The sequence below is a fragment of the Carassius carassius genome, chromosome 17, assembly GCF_963082965.1.
Source record: "Carassius carassius chromosome 17, fCarCar2.1, whole genome shotgun sequence".
Classification (NCBI taxonomy): domain Eukaryota; kingdom Metazoa; phylum Chordata; class Actinopteri; order Cypriniformes; family Cyprinidae; genus Carassius; species Carassius carassius.
Window position 1 is genome coordinate 28,517,034 of NC_081771.1, and position 20,747 is coordinate 28,537,780.

The 20,747-nt window shown below is 35.8% G+C and overlaps 1 protein-coding gene across 5 annotated transcripts in view; it reads right to left on the reverse strand.

Moving 5' to 3' along the window:
- Positions 1-20,747, reverse strand: part of LOC132161518 (paralemmin-3-like) — a 47,371-nt gene that overhangs the window by 11,105 nt on the left and 15,519 nt on the right. For 4 of the 5 annotated variants that reach the window (XM_059571628.1, XM_059571627.1, XM_059571629.1 and 1 more), the window contains exons 2-3: positions 11,879-11,933; positions 6,551-6,631 (exon numbers count right to left, since the gene is read on the reverse strand). In XM_059571628.1, coding sequence (XP_059427611.1) covers positions 6,551-6,631; positions 11,879-11,933 — 136 coding nt within the window. Of the gene's footprint in view, positions 1-6,550; positions 6,632-8,030; positions 8,086-11,878; positions 11,934-20,747 lie in introns of all 5 variants that reach the window. The other variant, XM_059571631.1, reaches the window with a different exon arrangement.

Here is a 20,747-nt window from a genome sequence, read left to right on the forward strand (position 1 = left end):
GTTAAATTTAAAGGATTTGTTGTAAAATATTTTCTTATAGCCTATTTTTTCCCTCTCACAAACTCTGATTTATTTTTTAGCATGTTTAAAAAAAAAACATGCAGCAAATGAAAATAGGTGATAAATCCGTTAAAATGAAACATATACACGACTCATATATTTTTTTCCTCTGACAAACTTAATTTATTTTTTAGCGTGTTTAAAAAATAAAAAATAAAGAAAACATTCAGCAAATGAAAATAGGCGATTAATCCGTTAAAATTTGTTACTCTTGGTTAACAGTAATTATAATTATTTTACTTCAGAATAGAGCCTGGGACTAATCTGGGCTATCCAGGGTTTGTTTTTTTGTTTTTTTCATTCCATCTGAAAATGACTTTGTTCATTACATTCACTTCACGCGCTCTGGCGCAGATCAGCCTCCCGCGATGCTCAGCTGTGGACGATTTAAAAATATTTGATATAAAAGCAGTGGTTCTCAACCCGTGGCCCGTCACGAATTAAAATGCGGCCCGCACCACATGCTGAATAAAAAAAATAAATTAAAAAAAATCAGTTTGTAAAATTTTGTTTTTTACATCAATTAAAAAAAAAATGCTACTAATGAAATATAAGCTATATCCTAATGTTTTTATGTGAATTTTTTTTCTTATAGACAGACTGGCATATGCATTTAACGAACACATACAAGCGCGCACTTTGACAGAATTCAATTCAAATAGTCATCAACAGCCATTAGGTAAATTGCCTTTAAGGTAAAATTGCGCATCAGAATGGACAAATTTGTTTTTAAGGGAGGGAAAAAAAAAGAAATTAAAAAAATGCCAGCCAATGAACATGTACAAAACTGTGAATAGTTGCAGTATCAGTATTGAAGGAGAAGTGCTGGATTTTCGTTTTTTTTTGCCCGGCAACTCACTTGAAGAAGTTCAGGCAAATAGAAAACCATACACTACGTAGCAATCCTTAATTGAAGAAATGTGGCAAAACATCTCTGGAGAGAACCTCATATTATTAAATTCAAAAGTGCTTTCCATATTTGGATCAAAATAGGCTACATTTGTGAACGCACATTTTCTGAAATGTTGCGCGTCAGGTCATGCACTTTCTGCGTCCGCGAGTCCGCTATGGACAGCTAGGTAGGCGTGACGTAAAAATCGTCATTGGAAAGTGTGTGCCGAGGCTCTGAGCAGACGACCGCGCGGACAAGTGCGCGTGGTCAGCAGGCTTCAAAAGCAAAATTGCACATGTGCAGGCAGTGTGAAGAAGCTCATTGCTACTCGAACCTGTGCAATCCGTCAATAAAAGAATATAAAGACAGTCAGATGTGCAATAATTCTGGGCAATTGCAGAGCTGGCCATCAGCCTGCACATTCAGAAGTATAAATTGATGAAGTCTGTGTCCGCGCTGGCCGTGTCTGTGTCCGGATTGCTCATGCGGAAAGTATAACACAGGCATTACAATCGCAACTTCTTTCTGTTACTCCTTTCAAGCTGAATCTCACAAAATTGGTCAGCTCCCGACAGCATCAGGTGTTTTATTTATGGGGAGTAGAATTGTTTATTTCAATGAATGTAATAGATTATATATCATAATAGTTAGGCTATAATATTATAAATCAGGTTGGTTTGTATTGCTGACGTAATATGTAAATTATATGCAACTTGCACTTAGACCATAGTTGCACTTAGACCATTATAGAATTGTGACTTTAAAGATTAGTCATTTAGGTGGTAAAAATACTGTGAAATTAATAATGGCATGGATTTTAGAGCATAACAACTGAAGGTTTATGAAACATTAGCCAATAAAGCATTTTTTTTAAACAACGGAACTTAAAGTTGTGAACTAAAATATTATTTCAACCATACAGCACGTGAATAAATAAAATGCATACTTTTCATAACATTTCATAACGTTTCTGGTGTTTGGATTTGTACTTCAATATAATGAGCTCCAAGTTTAAGAATAGCCCTAGACTCGTCTCTCTCTCTCTCTCTCCCTCTCTCTCTCTTTTGCTCACTCTCTCTCACTCGGTCTCTCTTTAACAGCATTAGCTCAATGAAATGAGTCTTCCTTCCGTTAGAATGAATGTTTTCCTGCCTTGCTAAATGTTGGGCTCATGATCAATAAGTTGTATTCGCCTCAATCTGATTTAGTAAAGTCAAACCGCAGACAGTGAAGTTGCCTCACTGAGAGGAGACCCGCGCGCTGTGAGGCGGGAACAGAGGATTCCGCTTGGTCTTAAAGCCTTCCTCAAACACCCACGATCACAAATAACAATGATTTTCGTAAAATAATGTTTAATTATTAATTGATGATTTGTTATTATCATTCTGGTCTTGTGAAAATAATAATATGGGCTGCGAGAAAATTATGAATACAAAGAGTAGTGCTGCTGAGTGCAGACATGTTTCAGCCTAGTAACACACCGTTCCTCAGAGCCAAAACACAGACCGAATTCTGTTCAGCTGGAGGGGGTTGGGTTTTGGCTAGTTATTCATGGCTTGTGGGGGTCGAGATAAAGGTGTGAATTGCTCTTTCATATGGACAGTGTCTTATGAGGCTTTAACTTGTTGAACTGGTTTATATAGGACTGTTGTATTGGTTATATTCACAGTGCTGGCTCTCTCTGACGTGAGAAATGCAACATTCACAGATTACACAATTCGTTTTCGTTTAAAAAACATTTCAAGCTTTCTGTAGATATATTTTTAATGTATGTGAGACACCACGATATTATGTTAATTAAAAAATTATACATCATCATGAAAAAATTAAAGTGATGAGACGGCGCCTCCCTGTCATTAATGCACATTAATAATTTTTGCACAAACACTTGAATATGAGCTTTGTGGTTTTCACCTGCTCCAAGAGCGCTCCATCACGAGTACAATTCATGCCAACAGCCATATAACTGCATATTCAGCAAGAATTCATGTTAAACATTTTTAGCTTGATCAGAAGGTTACAATGACTGCAAGAGTCGAGCGGGAAGTTAAGAGTTTGTCTGTTTCTTTTACTGATTATTTTCGGGTTAAAGCATGATTTAAACAGATTCACACTCAATCGCTTTTGCAATAATGCGTTCAAACAAATGTAATCTTACAGTGCTACTACATTATCAGCATGCTATCTGATTTTGAAATCTTGAAGTTAATCGATCTGTTTAGATAAAATAACTGACAAAAATATACTGTTATTTTCATCACAAACAAAATTTTCACAGCAGAAAGCAGCAATTAAAGATGTTATTAGTTTGGCATGTGATATAGGGAAAAAAAGTTTACACATAGCTTAAGCCACTTTGAAACTCCTGTTATTTATTTATTTTTTAAATTATTATTTTATATGCTATGTTATGAACATAACATTTCAAACATACTGAAATACTTTATTCACACAGTGAAGGCGGAGCGTGTTTCTGGTATTAGAGCGCGTGGAGGGGAAGTTGTTGCTTCTCACAGACTCTGCTGCGAGTGAGAGAGATGTTTCACCTGACGAAATGAAGACGACCGCGGCAACACAAGCACAGCACATCAGCCAAAAATCAACCTGCAGCAATGCTCGTTCATCGACTCGCCAAACTTTACTCTTGTAGGTCGCATGGCAGTAAATTATTCGATAATATGACCATGCAGTCAATACAGATATTTAATAAAAACATTAAAACAAGCAGGGCTGTAAAATAAAACAAAAAACGCACGCCAGGTCTACACTGGAACGATCCAACAAAAGACAAAAGAACACAGTGAGGGATACACTGGACACGATCCCCATCAGTGAACTGATGCTCGTTCTGTTTATGACAAAATGTTCTGACACTGTGTTCAGATGATTTGACACTATAGTGTGATGTCATCAAGTTTAGACACACTTTTCGCTGTGGGGCACAGATGACAACTTTCGAGTCCGGTGTAGAAACAGACAGTGACTGCTCTATTTACAAATAAGTTCTATAAGAAAAGAAAAAAAATCTAAATCAGTGGCATAACGAGATGGAAATATAAACTAGAAAATATATTAACAGGTCCTCCGTCCATGACACTGACTCACTGCGGAGCTGGCAGTTTTAATCTGAATAGCTCTTAAAGCTGAGTGGATGGTTAGATGCATGATGGGCTAGTATTAAAAAAAATAATAATAATAAAATAAAGGTCTTTCCAGCATTAAGGTAATAACAGTACTGTTTTTTTAAATCATCTTGTTGCAGTTATAAATTTGACTGCTAAATGAATGATAAAGAACTATATTAAAACTTTTGTAAAATTTCTTCGTCATTTGAATATTGATTTAAAAATCGGTTTAAATCATAAATCAGATTTTCTTTTCTAAAATAAAAAAAACTGGGATTTTTTTTTTAGGCCATATGATATTACCCTACTTTAAAAGCAAGTTAAGAAGGTTCCCTTTAAAATCACTTAAGTTGTCAATTACTAAAGCTTTTTTTTTTACATCGTGTGAATGTTGTTGATTATAATGAGAGAACTTGAGTTTAATTGTGAGGACGTTTTATTAATTCTTTAGAGTTTCAAAGATTTAATCGTGCCGGTTTAATTTTATTCGTTTATTGTTTTAGGCAAATTAGGCCTAAATAATGGGAACGAAATTATACAGTGCTTCACATTTAAACATGCAACAATTTCTTAATCAGTTTACAGACAAATGTCTTTTTCCCAATAAGTTATGTCAAAATAAAGGACAGGTAACGAATAACAAAAATGCATGTTTTAAAGGAAAAAATATATTTATATTTAAAATATAAATTAAAATATAGGCATAATATATTAAAATATTGACATTTTACATATTAATCCATGTAGCCTACCCCCCTAAAATAGGCTACCACTTTTAATGCTCCGATGCAAAGTAAACCACAATTTCTTTTGAATAATATAACGCATAATTAATATAATATAAATAATACTGCACACCTTTTAAATGTGTGTCAAATCTAAAATATGGTTTAATACCATGTAGCTTAGAAAATATAAGCACAGACTCAGGCACAGGCTTGACATTTATCCTGCTTGAATTCATTCTAAGAAATGCACATAACTTCATAAATACCAAACTTTCATCTGTGAATATTAAATATATTAAATATTTAAACTATAGTGTTTTTCTTTCATTTCCCGTGACTGAAGCAGTCAAATGTAACACATTAGCGAGACAAAACTGACGTCTATTTGCGAAAATGTGCTTTGATGCGCTTGTTTGATAACTTGTGGTTAAAGCGCCACTCAGCGATCAAAGGCTGCAAATGCACTTTATACCGCCGCCTCCGCTGGTAAAAGAGGCGTTTTTTCAATGTCTACTTAAGTGTATGTGTTTGTCTTTAGGTTTTGCCCATGGTACAGGCTGTCAAGATTTGAAAAAAGTTGAGTTGTTTGATATGTAACACCTCAACTTCAATAGAATACAGAGAAAAGAGAGAAGTGTTCGTCTAACCATTTAATGGGGTCTTTAAATTAAATCTGAAGGTAGAAAAGTTACAGTGCACTTGAAATAATTCTGCTTCAAAACATCCTTTATACAGTCTAAAATGAAATTTCCTGCTGAGCATAGTGCACTTTCACTCCTCTGCCAGGAGACCTTCCAGCAGAAAAACATGTAACAACACATTTCTGAAAGGTTATATCAGGACCATCTAGAGTGCATTTCACTAATAAAATACGACGCCTGTGTGTATTCTGTCATAGATCGACGGGGAACTCCATAACATGCACTAAAGTGCAGCCACCAGCTGCCACACAGGAAGTGATGTGCACCATAGAAACCGAAAATGTATGAGGACTAATGTAAGATAACAACATAGCAGCTGTGGGATAACTTTATCTACATGCATGATTATTAACTCTAAACAGAAACCCTATAAACACAGTTTATACTACTTATCATAAAGACGTTTCTTGTGGCCACTTTTATGTTCCAGTGGTTTTAAATGATACTGAAACATTTAAACTTCATTTTAATCACTTTTGATCTGATTTGACGATCATGATTTGATTTGAGATGTGGTGGAAATGACTAATGTTTCCGAGAAATTATGCTGTCAGGCATGTTTTCAGTTGGATGTGAAATAACTAGTAGTGAGTGTGAAACGTTTGCTTTAGGAGATGTTTTTTCCACAAGGACAAAAGGTCTTGTCTTGGAACCAACAGAGTTAGAACACAAAGGAATAGGAAGAGGGAACGCCAATCTGGAAATATTATGGAAACAATGGGGAGTGTGAGAGAGAGAGATGTACACACAACCATTAAACCTTCTAGTATAACATTTCAGTTCTCAAGAAAAGAGTGTGTGCGCGCGTTTACACCGAATTATCTTGTGTTCTAAATGTGGCTCTGGTGACTCTGTGCATTTAGTTTTTTGTGTGTGCGCATATAGGACTACATTTGTGAAATTCCACTCCATGACGCAGCCTACTCAACACAAACGTGACCTGATGTGTCCGGCAGCAAAACAGGGTCACACACGTACAGGCAAGCGTGTGTGTGTGTGTGTGTGTGTGTTGTGTTGTGTGTGTGTGTGTGGGTGAGGTCACACCTTGAGCTGCTGAAATCTTAGTCTCTCATTTTCAATCTCTCTCCTGGCTCGCTCCTCTTCCTCTTGTATACGCCGTTTCTCCTGAAAGCAGAAAAGACTTCCTTCAATCACTTGAATTATGATTATAATCATTTACATTTAAAGCACAGTGACCACAGAATCAAACCTCTTTTAACTTTGCGATCATTCTGAGGTTAAATACAGATTTAAAATCATAATAAGAAATAGTTTTATAAATCTGATACCGTTTTCGAAATCAAATATTTGCATAGTTATGACAGGAAGGTCGGTATACTTGCGTCCATTCATTTTTTAACCATAACAAAAAAACAATGATCTATTGTATATTTAAATGATATGCAGAAAACCAAAATTGAAATTAGAACCGTACACAGAAAATGCTGCCTGCATATAAAATATTGACTTCTGATTTGTTAATAAATATTTGCACTTTTAATTAGGGCTGCAATAATTCAGTATCAATATGTATCAAGACTGATTTGTGGCGTTCGACTTTGTTGAATAAGCATGAGCACTGCACATTTCAAAATCAAAATGTGGAGCGGGTGTTTTATATGAATTTATATCTGAAAGGAACAGTCTTTTAGAAAAGTTTCGATATCAGATTAAATAAAAATGTTAAAGTAGTGTTTATGAGAGGATCTGCTTTGATTACAGCCATTACTGGAGAAACCGCTGGTTCTGCTGCTCTTAAAGCGCCTCCTGCTGGCAGAGAATCCGTTTGCCTTTCAATAATAAGCCCATCTCCAGCGACATGCTTTAGTTGTTAGAAATTACTTTTATTTAGCAGGGATGCTTTGATCAAAAGTGATGCTAAAGACAGTTTTAATGTTACAAGAGATTTCTATTTCAGATAAATGCCGTTCTTTAGAACTTTCTATTCATCACGTTATTGAAATAAGTTATATATCGTGCTATAAATTTTGGACCTATCGTCCGCCCCTACTTTTCATAAACATTTGAAAAATGCACAAATATAGGAAAATGTCGATTTTAAGACGTTTTCTCTGGCTAAATTTAGTAATGCTTCTCTCGCACGTTTCGTTGAGAACTAGAGTTGTCTTTGGAACAATGCAGAGACTTAATACAAATATTATTTTTAAATTAGACATCCTGGGAGATTTATCATCATGGAATTATATAGCCTACTGGGATATGAATGAATTAAGCTCTACACTGCACAATGAATCTCTTATTTACTTATTATAATGAGAGACTCCCGAGCATGCAAAACAATAAAAATTGTGACTTGGGAGTTGATTCTTCAAAGCTTGCCCACTCAAGAAATTAACAGTAAATGTCAGTGATAACTACTGATCAGTGTTACAAAATGCATTTATAATGGAATCCTCCAGGGTTCAAACACAAATACACACGGGAGCATTTGGAAAATATGTTTGTTTCGCCAGTTTCCTATTTTTAGCTTTAACCAAGGTCCCTTGTCTTTGATTTAACTGACCTTCTCTTGCTTTCATTTCGTTCCTTCTAGCACTCCTGTAGAACCTGCCCAGGATCTATTTGCAAAGAAATATGTAATAATTATTATTTCATAGGCTATATGTTTTTAGGCGTGAAAAATGATTGAAATCATAAAAATATCGAAGCTGAAGGTTTTCATAAAGCAGTTATGGTAGCCGCGTCAGTAGCGCGAGAGGGCGCTAGAGTCTGTATAGACTAAAAAAAGGTAGAAATAAAATTTAGCATTTATATACATAAAAAAACAAGCTTTATTTCATTTTTACGTTTTTAAATGAAATACGAATTTTGAATAATGAAAATTAGTTTGTGTCTGCTTATTTTATTCATCAGTGTTTGAACCATTAAAGATGAACACGAATTTCCCATATTTCATTTCTGGGTTAAAAACTAAAAATGAATAGACGCAAAAGTACACAGATCCAGGAAACACTGGCATTTAACATTGCCTTGGGAAAAACAGTTGATCTTAAAAAAAATAAATCATACAAATCAACCCAAATAAGAAATAAAACCGTTACTGAACAAATCACATGTCCTATTCTGTGCAGTAAACTCCTGAAACATTTGGGTCTCATATTTTAGAGCAGACAATGCAATTTATGAAAGTGGTCAATTAATGTAAATCTGTTTGTGGGTGTGAAAATATTCAGATGTAACCCCTTTTGTAGTCATTACAATTTTCATAAGTAACTCATTAGCCAACTTACATTTAGTAACTAAATTACGTAATTCCATAACATGTAACTAGTTACTCCCTCAACACTGATCATGTGACACTGAAGACTTGAGTAATGATGAAAATTCAGCTTCGCCATCACCGGATTTAATTACATTTTAAAATTTATAATAAAATAGAAAAACTTTATTTTAAATTATAATCATATTTCAACATTTTATGTGTAATTTCTTCAATGTTTTGATTGAATAAATCAAACTATTTAAAAAATATTGTAAAAAAATTTGCACACCCTAAACTTTTAAATGGTAGCTATGGAAGAGGATTACAGCAAGCAAAAATAAAACAAATAAAACCATCAAGATTAAAGTTGATACATTTCGAGAAAAACGTGAAAATTTGCATTAAAAAAAAAAAAAAAAATTCCATATAAAATGTTGAAATCAAACTCATTAAATTTAGAGAATAAAGTCATTATGTTTTGAGAAAAAAGTCGTTACATTTCGAGAAGACTCAAGCAACTGATCTCCCCTTTTCCAATGTGACAACTTTATTTTCAAAATTTAATGAGTTTAATCTCAAGATGGTTTTATTTATTTTTTATTATTGCTTGGCCCTCTTCCGTAGGTACCAAATCGACACTTTATTATTTTTAACCTGTTAGCCAGCACCCCCCATTATGGGACTCACAGCTGAAAGTGCTCTAACTAACTTATAATTGTAATAGTTTCCTACTTCAGTGTGTTACAAACATAATTGTGGTGTCTTTAGAAAGAAGACCCTTTGGGCTTCACTTTTCATCAATCAGATTTGATAATGCTCAAAAATATTAAAAGTTATAGACACTAAAGTGCCTTGAATTTTTTTTACCACTCTTAAATATTTTTTTATTTGATATAAAAATACATGAAATAAGTCCTGGAGCAATCTAGAAAAGTAATGGGTTGAAAGCCACATGTCTCATTAGTTTCTATTTCAAATCTGAATAAAATATCTAATAGTTAAATAAATATATATAATAGTTTTTTTCAATTATAAAACACTAGACATAAACTTAGACATCATATAAATGATTTATTTGAGCAGTAGAAAAATACAATAAGAATAATTTGAGTAAGAAAAATAAGAATAAGAAAAATAAAAAAAGATTTAACATTGTTTGCCAATATAGAACATCCTGAGATTGCTAGAGATGCATATTTTACAATGAATTACGATGCAAATAAGTGCTGATGGCCACTTATACAGATGGTAATAACACAAATGTGCCGAAGTAAATAATCCACTCTCCCTATTCATATAGACGCGTTCACTTTGATAGCCGTGACCATTCAGTAATAGCGAGCTGATTTGGGCTGATTTGCACTCAAACAGATGGTAATCATGCACATACATTCACATTCAACATAAAACACACTCTCACATATATAAAAACTCTCTAAAATAAAAAGAAAGACAGGAATTTGCGATCGCTGTAAGTTCCGCCTCCATCAGCTGACAGGTGCGTCAGGGCGCGTCACCAGCTCTCAGGAGAGAGCGCCAAATTCAAATAAACTATTTTCCACCTATTTTTCATTCATTCTTTTTTCCGGTGGATCGCCTCATTCTGTTTGTGACACTGTACGCTGCAAAACCGTGCCGTGTTTTTACTACCAAGACGCAGTTTTCGACCGTGAATTATTCCATAACGGACGCAAACAATTCTCTCGCTGAAGAAATGAAATGTAAACAAAGGAATTATGATCCATATTACAACGTTATTGCTTCGTTGGACTAAACGTGCTTCATGAGATGTTGTTCAGTGGACCCTTACCTTTCTAACTAAACCGGGATTTACAGCTGTGGATGTGTTTATGACTCGTTATTACGACGGATCTGGTATGTACAGCGTTTTCAATGTTTATTTTTATATGTGAACTGCTTACACAAATGTAGCAAATACAGTCTTTATAAGCTTTCCATTGAAAAACAGCGATCTGTCGTCAATGCTTGAGGCTTAGATCTTTATAATGATACATAGTTTTTCAAGATTAAATTTGTCCTGTTTCATTTAATCTATTCATAATCACTTGCATGTGCGTGTGGGAGAGGCTTTGAGGACGAGGACGTCGGGGTGCAGGTTAACAGGTTTTAAATAATCAATAGGTATTGTTTACATATTCTTACACAGTCATGAAACAGAAATAACATATGTGATACCTCATCTTTTAGTCATAACGAATATCCTCCCAAATAATAGTATATGTAATTTTAATATGCAAAAGAAAGAAAGAAAAAAAAAAAAAAACAAGTGTTCGTGTCTGTGAAAAAGCATCATATCTCAACCTGGATTATATTTCTAAACTCATACAGTTGTCCTCTGTAACTAAGCTTTCAGTGTTGAATTTTGGACAAAAATCAACCACTGAACCTGAGGCATGACTTGAAATGAATACAAGAATGCATTCAGAGGACATGAATATTTCGTATGACACGGGCAGGTGAAGAGACTCTTGGGTAGAGCATATTTTCAGTTGTCTGGTGTAGTTTTACCTGGTCTGGACAGACTCCATCACACTTAATAATTAAGTGGCCACAGAATGAGTCGTGAACACATCTAACACCAGTTTCCATGCACGTGTGTTTGTGAGAGACATGCTGTACACTCTTAAAAATAAAAAGGTCTTTGTTGGCATCTGTGGATCCATGAAGAACCTTTCACACCCATGGAAACTTTCCATTGCTCTGAAGACACTTTGTCATTGAAAAAGCTTATTTAAATTGTTCTTCACAGACATAAAAAGATTCTAAGAACGGTTCATTGAAAGGTTCTTTGTAGAACCCAAAATTATTTTGTCAAAATCCCTTTTGAAAACTTTATTTTTAACAATGTACCAAATACAGTCTATTTGTTTTCATGCATGTTCCTATTAAAAGCACAATTCATAACAGCTACCTCTAGAAGTCCACAGGTACTGCAATAATAAGTGTTGTCAAACAGCAGCAGACTCTACTATGATGGATGTGTCTGTATGTTTCCGTGTGACACTGTTTGCAGGGCTTAAGCGGCGCTGTCATTTAAAAGCTAAATTAATCCACTGCATGCTGTTGACGGGTTCGGCTTGTCACATAATGATATATGAAATACAAACATGGCTTTCTGTGGGACGTACCGCTATAGCTTTCAGTCGCTCCTGGTACTTCTCTGCTTCATATTCCATCCTGGACCTGAAATATAAGAGACTGCATTATTTATCCCATTATTTTTATTTTCAAATAGGTTTAATTTGAAATTTAAAACCGTTAAATGTACACAGAGAAATAAACATTCTATAGGTTTTTTTTTTTTTTTTTTTAAATGTGACTAAATAGTTTTATACATCCTTTATACATAAGGAATAAAAGAGATTTGTTAAATCATTATGAAATTATATTTTTAAAAGAAATTAGCACTTTTAATAATTAAGGACACGATTTTATAAAAGTTGCAGTAAACACATTTATAATGTTACAATTGACTTTTGATTTCATGAATGCTGTACAGCAACGACATCTGTGAAGTCTTTTTGCATTCTAAGAGTCAGTTTATGTTGATATTAAGGTGTAATTTCATCTTGTGGTTTGTTATTAGCTTGTAGCGCTTCTCATAAAGTGCTCCCATACAACAGCTCACTTAGAGAAACTAAGATTCATCCGTGCATAATACTTTCTAAGCATGTACCAACAAATCTGCAGCAACATCTGTGTGTTTTGATGACGCCGTGTATATCTCAGTGAAGCTTCTACTGTATCTGACCCTGATATATCCTCATCTTCTTCATGCACACTTTTCTCTCTCTATTCTGTCTAGATCCTGCTTGTTTGATTTTTCTTTCAAGATGCATAGAATAAAACAACAATGTATTTGCTTGTGAATAAATGCAGCCTTGGTGTGCAGAAGGGACACATGTGAACCACAAATTTCATCCAGCTTTGTATTTGTTACAGTGTCAGTAGTATGAGTAAATGGGACTATATGTATATATATTGATATCTTGGTAACAGAAAAATGAATGAATTACATACATACATACATACATACATGCATACATACATGCATGCATACATGCATACATACACACACACACACACACACACACGTTTATTTTTTTAGCAAAAAGTCTTCCAGATCATCCAGCGTGCTTTTGACAGCACCAGAGTTTTTGTAAAATATACGGATCGTATTTATGCTTTTTATTTCTCCACTAACAGATAGTTTGAACAAGCCCAGTGCATTGTGGGTGTTTTTCCACCTTTCACCACATTAATGTTTCCTCTGTTTTCCCTAGTTCTGAAGCAAAAAAATGTATAAGAGATATATATATACAGGTCCTTCTCAAAAAATTAGCATATTGTGACAAAGTTCATTATTTTCCATAATGTAATGATAAAAATTAAACTTTCATATATTTTAGATTCATTGCACACCAACTGAAATATTTCAGGTCTTTTATTGTTTTAATACTGATGATTTTGGCATACAGCTCATGAAAACCCAAAATTCCTATCTCAAAAAATTAGCATATCATGAAAAGGTTCTCTAAACAAGCTATTAACCTAATCATCTAAAATCAACTAATTAACGCTAAACACCTGCAAAAGATTCCTGAGGCTTTTAAAAACTCCCAGCCTGGTTCATTACTCAAAACCGCAATCATGGGTAAGACTGCCGACCTGCGAGAGGGTAAGACACAGAAATAAATTTCTGAACGAATAGGCTGTTCCCAGAGTGCTGTATCAAGGCACCTCAGTTGGAAGTCTGTGGGAAGGAAAAAGTGTGGCAAAAAATGCTGCACAACGAGAAGAGGTGACCGGACCCTGAGGAAGATTGTGGAGAAGGACCGATTCCAGACCTTGGGGGACCTGCGGAAGCAGTGGACTGAGTCTGGAGTAGAAACATCCAGAGCCACCGTGCAAAGGCGTGTGTAGGAAATGGGCTACAGGTGCCGCATTCCCCAGGTCAAGCCACTTTTGAACCAGAAACAGCGGCACTGGACTGTTGCTCAGTGGTCCAAAGTACTTTTTTCGGATGAAAGCAAATTTTGCATGTCATTCGGAAATCAAGGTGCCAGAGTCTGGAGGAAGACTGGGGAGAAGGAAATGCCAAAATACCTGAAGTCCAGTGTCAAGTACCCACAGTCAGTGATGGTCTGGGGTGCCATGTCAGCTACTGGTGTTGGTCCACTGTGTTTTATCAAGGGCAGGGTCAATGCAGCTAGCTATCAGGAGATTTCGGAGCACTTCATGCTTCCATCTGCTGAAAAGCTTTATGGAGATGAAGATTTCGTTTTTCAGCACGACCTGGCACCTGCTCACAGTGCCAAAACCACTGGTAAATGGTTTACTGACCATGGTATTACTGTGCTCAATTGGCCTGCCAACTCTCCTGACCTGAACCCCATAGAGAATCTGTGGGATATTGTGAAGAGAAAGTTGAGAGACGCAAGACCCAACACTCTGGATGAGCTTAAGGCCGCTATCGAAGCATCCTGGGCCTCCATAACACCTCAGCAGTGCCACAGGCTGATTGCCTCCATGTCACGCCGCATTGAAGCAGTCATTTCTGCAAAAGGATTCCCGACCAAGTATTGAGTGCATAACTGAACATAATTAATTGAAGGTTGAATTTTTTTGTATTAAAAACACTTTTCTTTTATTGGTCGGATGACATATGCTAATTTTTTGAGATAGGAATTTTGGGTTTTCATGAGCTGTATGCCAAAATCATCAGTATTAAAACAATAAAAGACCTGAAATATTTCAGTTGGTGTGCAATGAATCTAAAATAAATGAAAGTTACATTTTTATCATTACATTATGGAAAATAATGAACTTTATCACAATATGCTAATTCTTTGAGAAGGACCTGTATATATATATATATATATATATATATATATATATATATATATATATATATATATATATATAAAACTGCACCCAAAAATAGACAACTTTTATTAAAACCCCATCTTGCGAGTGAATTAAGCCTTTAACTGAATAAGTTACATTACTTCATGCATTTCCTGGGAATCAAATCCATACATTTAATATTTTATTATATGTTGACTGAACAAATATGAAATGTTTTCAGGAAGATATTTCTCCATCCTAGCTATCACACAGCCCTGAAGCACAAACGGAAAACACTGTTCAATGCAAGAATTTTCACTTTCAGCTCTCAGCGCTGAGAACAGAAGTTGTGTGTTTCCTTCAGGTCACGTTAGACTCTGCATACATGAAGACACAGATTGAATTGTTTGATCCTTGTTGATGTTCGTACCTGGAACACCCCGCAGGAGAGAGCCCGTTTCTTAAGTAGGGAAAAAATATGGGTGTGTATAGTAAATATATGGAAGTGCAAAAGGGAAACCGAATAGACCCACCTTTGTTTGAGTTTGTGCCAATGAATACAGCCGGACCAGTACATACAGGAAGATTAAACAAAACGCTTCTGTTTTCTTTTTGACTGGCTTGTTGCGGATCTTGTTTTGACACAGGCTGTGGAGACCTCCGGGTTTTTATGGCAGAGAATCACAGGACTTATTAAGTCTATGTCAAATGAGGCCTTGACTGTGACAAAGAGCCTTCCTGTGTCTCTCCTGCGCTTTGCGAGTGGGGAGAGATATGCTTTTACCAAGAATGAAAGTGTTTACGCATCTTCTTCCCCAAGGCTAATGGGTAACTTCCAAACTGCCGCGAGGGGAACAGTCGGCCTCATCAGAGTTCTGGAGACAAACTTTGCCGAGAATAGCACAGAGGAATAAACAAAAACAAGCCTTTGATGATTCACTCTCTTCAGGTCTCAACAGTAAGTTCGATGCTAATTAAAATGTGGAGCTTATGCGTATCCGTCAGGCACAAATAAAAAGAGGAAAAGAGAGAATTAAAGACGAAAAAAGAAAAAAATGCATCTGAAAAGATGAGAAACAATGGGCTTCTCTGTTTTCGCGTTCACACCCGTTATTATCAGGTGTGTCCACCCAAGCTGTTGCTATGGCAACATGCTTCTATCTATCTATAAAGGTACAAAGACACCAACACCCATTTAATTACTATTGTGACCTGGAAACTAAATTTCATAACGAATATATATGATAAACATTTCATATCTTATAAAGCTGCTGCTCAGATATATGCTTGTATATATGTATATCAAATACATATCTTTATGTATTTGTTGTGTTTTAGAGGAACAAATCTCAGTATTTTTAAAACAAAATGCACTGAATTGAGAGCAAATTTGCATGAGACATTATTAGACTTAATTTTAGAAAATATCTTGAATTAATGTCTTACCCTAATGGCAAACAGATCCTGTTTAAAGAATAAACCTCACAAGATTCTGTAAGATTTATGTTAGTAGAAAAAAAATGGGATAAGATGTTCTCTGAAAACAATTTTTAAAATCTTATGGGGCATTTACATGACACTTTATACTTAAGTTTAAATAACTTTAAACAAATGGGGGGAAAAAAACTGCCAGTGCAGGAAGATAAAACATACTTGTGTTAAAAATGCACTCTATGAAATTCTTAACATCTTGTGTGAAGTGCTGCTTCTCAAAATAAATTATATATATTAAGATTTTTACTGGAAATCAAGATTTTAAAAAAAGACCAATTAAGAAGTCTTTTTTTTTCTTCAAGTGCGTGGGTGTACAAAAATTACTAACTAGAAACTCTGTTAGTCATGCTAACAGATGAATGAAGTCATGCTGCAGATAAATGAATGATAACAGATAAATGAAGTCATGCTGCAGAGCTTTTGTAAATACAGCACTGAGCAGAGATGACATGGTTTTAGGTCAAATATGTGTTCTGGGTCTGGTCAGACGCAATGCATTTACCCTGAGAGCAGGCTTGACTGACTGACATACCCCGCTGGAAACCGTGAGAAATGAATGGAGCCTCAGGGAAAAGGGGATCATGGGAACTGAGATAAAACAGTCTCTCACCTTCAGATGCACACACAAAAACTGACACACCCTCAACCTCTAATATTCAATTTTCAACTGTTTACAGGAAGGAAGGCTGCAAATGTCACAGAAAATATAATAATGGTTCTTTCATCATAGCCTTACAGTCTTAATCTCCACTACCCATTCTCTGAATTATACACATTCATGAGAAACCACACTAAACCACGAGAAAACAAAGCAAGTCAGCACCGTCTTTGTGTATTTACTCTGAACACTCTTCCATTCTCAAGCCTGGCTCAATGTCAGCTTCGGCTGTTGAGAAATGAACAAAGCTTTAATATAGATCCTCACAACCACAATCACACCCACTTGTCTGCCAGGGCAGTGCTGTGTAGTTGCTAAGGTCTCAAGAGTGGTTGTGAGCTCATTACTACAGTATGTGGTTGCTAGGGTATTTTGGATGATCGTAGGATGGATGCTTGCTAGTCAAAACAGCCCACCCACAAGTCTCTCTGATAGTCTGGTCTCTTTACACGGGTCAGGCCTCAGTCTAAGTCTAGATTTAATTATGTTTTATTTATTTATTGCCCAAAAATCCTTAAGAAATATTCTAAATTCAGTACAAGTAAAGCCAATTAAAAGAAAGTAATTTGATAATTAATTTAATAACTTAATTCATTTATAAACTCTTTGCCTCCTTCAAGAAAAAAAACTCACTATACACTGCAAAAATGTAAATCAAAAAAATAAATACAGGAAATTCCTAATACAGTACATTGTCTATTTTTATTTGTGTTTTGTTAACATGTAGGAAAGTATAGTCACAAGATGAAGACAATATGCATTAACATGTTAACAGTGTGGGAAAAAAGCTCTGAAACTTTCCTATGTAAATGTAAACACTTTATGGGGGTAGTCGTGGCTTAATTGTCAGACTTGCAACCCAAAGGTCACAGGTTCGAGTCTCGGTACCAGCAGGGATAATAACCAGCTCTCTCTTCCACCTTCAATACCTGAGGTAACTGAGGTGAGACCCTTGAGCAAGGCACCGAACCCACAACTGCTCCCCAGGCGCCGAGGCATTGGCTGACCACTGCTCCGGGTGTGTGTTTACGGTGCGTGTTCACTTCTCATTGCTGTGTGTTTGCACTTGGATGGGTTAAATACAAAGCTCAAATTCAGAGTATGGGACACCAAACTTGGCCACATGCCACGTCCTTTCCTTTCCTATGTAAAGATATATTCAACTTTACACCATGACCCCTTAAGCTGAAATGATGCACTGTTGCAATAAAAGTTATTATAAATGTACAAGTTTCACATTTCTGCTTCATTCTAAAATGTATCAACTATAAAAATAAAATGTATAAGTCAACATTCAATAATCGTTTCAATAATCTCCTAGGAAAGCTGCATGATTTCACCTATCATTCATGTCTGTGGCACAAACTGCGCAGGACACGTTATTCTTGAAAATGTAATATTTAGGGACAGTTTTGTAAAAAAAATCCCAAAATCCATTTTGCATTGAGCATCAGTGATGCTTGCTTTAGGAAACAAGAGTAAAAATGCAACAAAATAAATACTCCATCCCCTCAAGCTGAAATGGCTTTAGTTTAACTGTGGATCATTTGTCTATTTTCTGCCTGGGTAACTTCTTTATTCATGATGCATTACTAAATGTACAGAAATTAGGCTAATAACTTGGGCCGTTAGCGAGCAGCAAATGACAAATGTGACAATCCAAACAGCAAGTAGAGCAGCCATGCGGAAGACACCGCTGCTAATTGTGTGCCCCTGGGTGCAGTGTTACACACTTCCCCACCACCCTGCACACTTTCTGCTCTCATACTCTTCATTTTCATAAAGCTGTGTGAGTTCACCTCATCTTATCCACAGATGACTGAGCAAACATCCTCCACAGTTGTGCTACGACACAGTGCTTGGCTGACTGGGCTGTCAGCAATAACTGCACTCTGTGGCGATGAACACTGTTGCTTTATGAGTGCTTATCGATAATGCACTCCGATTTGGTAGCCTTAGCAACAGCTGGGTGTAAAATTATGCTTTTTTAACTATTCAAATTCAAATTGTTGACTAAAGTGTTTCACTTTTCATAAGATAACTCTTTTCTTAAAATAGGCTCATTGGAAATTCATGACTTTACCTACACTGTTGCAAAAAAAAAAAAAAAAAAAAAAAAAAAAAAACTATTTTATAGATAAAGTTTATTTTTATGCGGTTCTATGCTCAAAAATAAGTTATAACCTCAAAACACAAGTACAAATACATTTTGACAAGTATCACATAACCAGCTCCATATGTATGGATTTTCTGACATCAGTAAACTTGCTCGTTAGCTCACCTGGTACAGCTCTGAACTTGTGATGCAGAGCCTTTAAAACTCGATAGTATTTCCCGTTTTGTAATGGTAAATTTAAGACCTTTTTAACACCGCATAAAGAAAATGAAAGGATTGAATACAACGAAACACAATGTCAATATGGTTTCGAAATGTAAATGCCTTCTATTAGCAATGTATTAGGGTTGTTACCGCATGAGATTTTCACGGTATGATAATAGTCTCAGAAAATACCACGGTTATACACGGTTTAAACAATCAAACAATCAAAACAGGGTTTTTTTGGGGGGGGGGGGGGGGGGGGCATGTGTTTATTCAAATTTTATTAAATCAAAAACAAGAAAATTTTACCATTGTTTATTAGTTTAATAACTTCTATTTATCATTAATAATTCATAAATTCTGGTCTGACTTAATTTTTATGGATTCTGTACTCTGTTTCAGTGTAAAAATTCCACTGAGTAACTCTAAAAGCATGTTCATTTCACTTTGGAAGTGTCGCAAAGCATGCAAACAGCAACATAATATTTTGCAGAAATATCACAGGTATGTTTTGCCAGTAAGCTTGGGTTGTTATTCGGGAATTAGTTTTATTTTTTCACCTACCAATTAAATTGTTAAAAATCACACTGCTAGTGTCAACCAGCATGTTGAAAAGATGCCTAGCAGGAATTCTGACAGCTATGCTAGAGCACACAAACCAGTGAGAAATCGGTCAACACCTGGAGCAGGGCACGTAGCCCTCCGTGGGGAGAGGAAACACATCTGTGTTCAACTAACCTTGAATGTGGACGGCTGAAACCGCAACAGGAAGCTGCATTGATGCGACTGCTGAGTGTTTGTAGTCTTAACCTGACTGCGTGTTCATTTCCCACATTTGTGCATGCAGAGAATTTCAAACACATCTGTGCTGTCCTTACAACAATAAGCACAAGCAGCATCTGAGGACTTTGAAACCCCTGAGCTTGTTAATTGTTGATCTGTTGACACTTAATGTTAAGTATGTACTGCACTTTAAATACACTTTCACTTCAGTACAGAATGCATGCATTTGATTATTTGAGTGCACTTAGCGCATGACCAGCTTGTTTGCAATCTGTCCTCTAACATGACATGCTAATGCTACGTCATGGCTCGTCTATAACAGACATCAGGTTTAACTCCTACTTGCAAAGTTGACATGCTCTACATTAGCATGACATCAGTATGAAACTGTTGTTGAAAGCCTGTTCCCTGCATATCATCCTCACACCCCACATTAAAGTGCATGTTGAATGATCTGACCTGATTCTTGATAACACAGGCATGTTTATCAGATTTTTCTTGGAGTGAAAAACAAGTCTTTTGAGTAAAACTGAGAGACACAGTACAACAACAACAAAGTATTTCTTATTGTATCACATAATCCATATTGTCTAGTTTGAATACCAGTGGTTGTTTTGTGCGCCAGCAAAAGCAAAGCTCTTTGTGGAGGCTTCACAAAACAATCTAGTAGTCCAACGGACTGCCATTTATTACAGTACAATGTCTTGTGACCTAAATAAGGCAGAGATTATACAGTATATACAATAGCGTCAATGTGGTGCGTGTTTGAATGCCCTGTGATTATGGAAATGTGAAGCATGTTATAACAAGGATATACCTGTGGTTAAAACAGTGAATACTTTTTCCGCATTTGAACAAGGCAGAATTCAAGTGCTGTGGTTTTCAAATTTTTGCT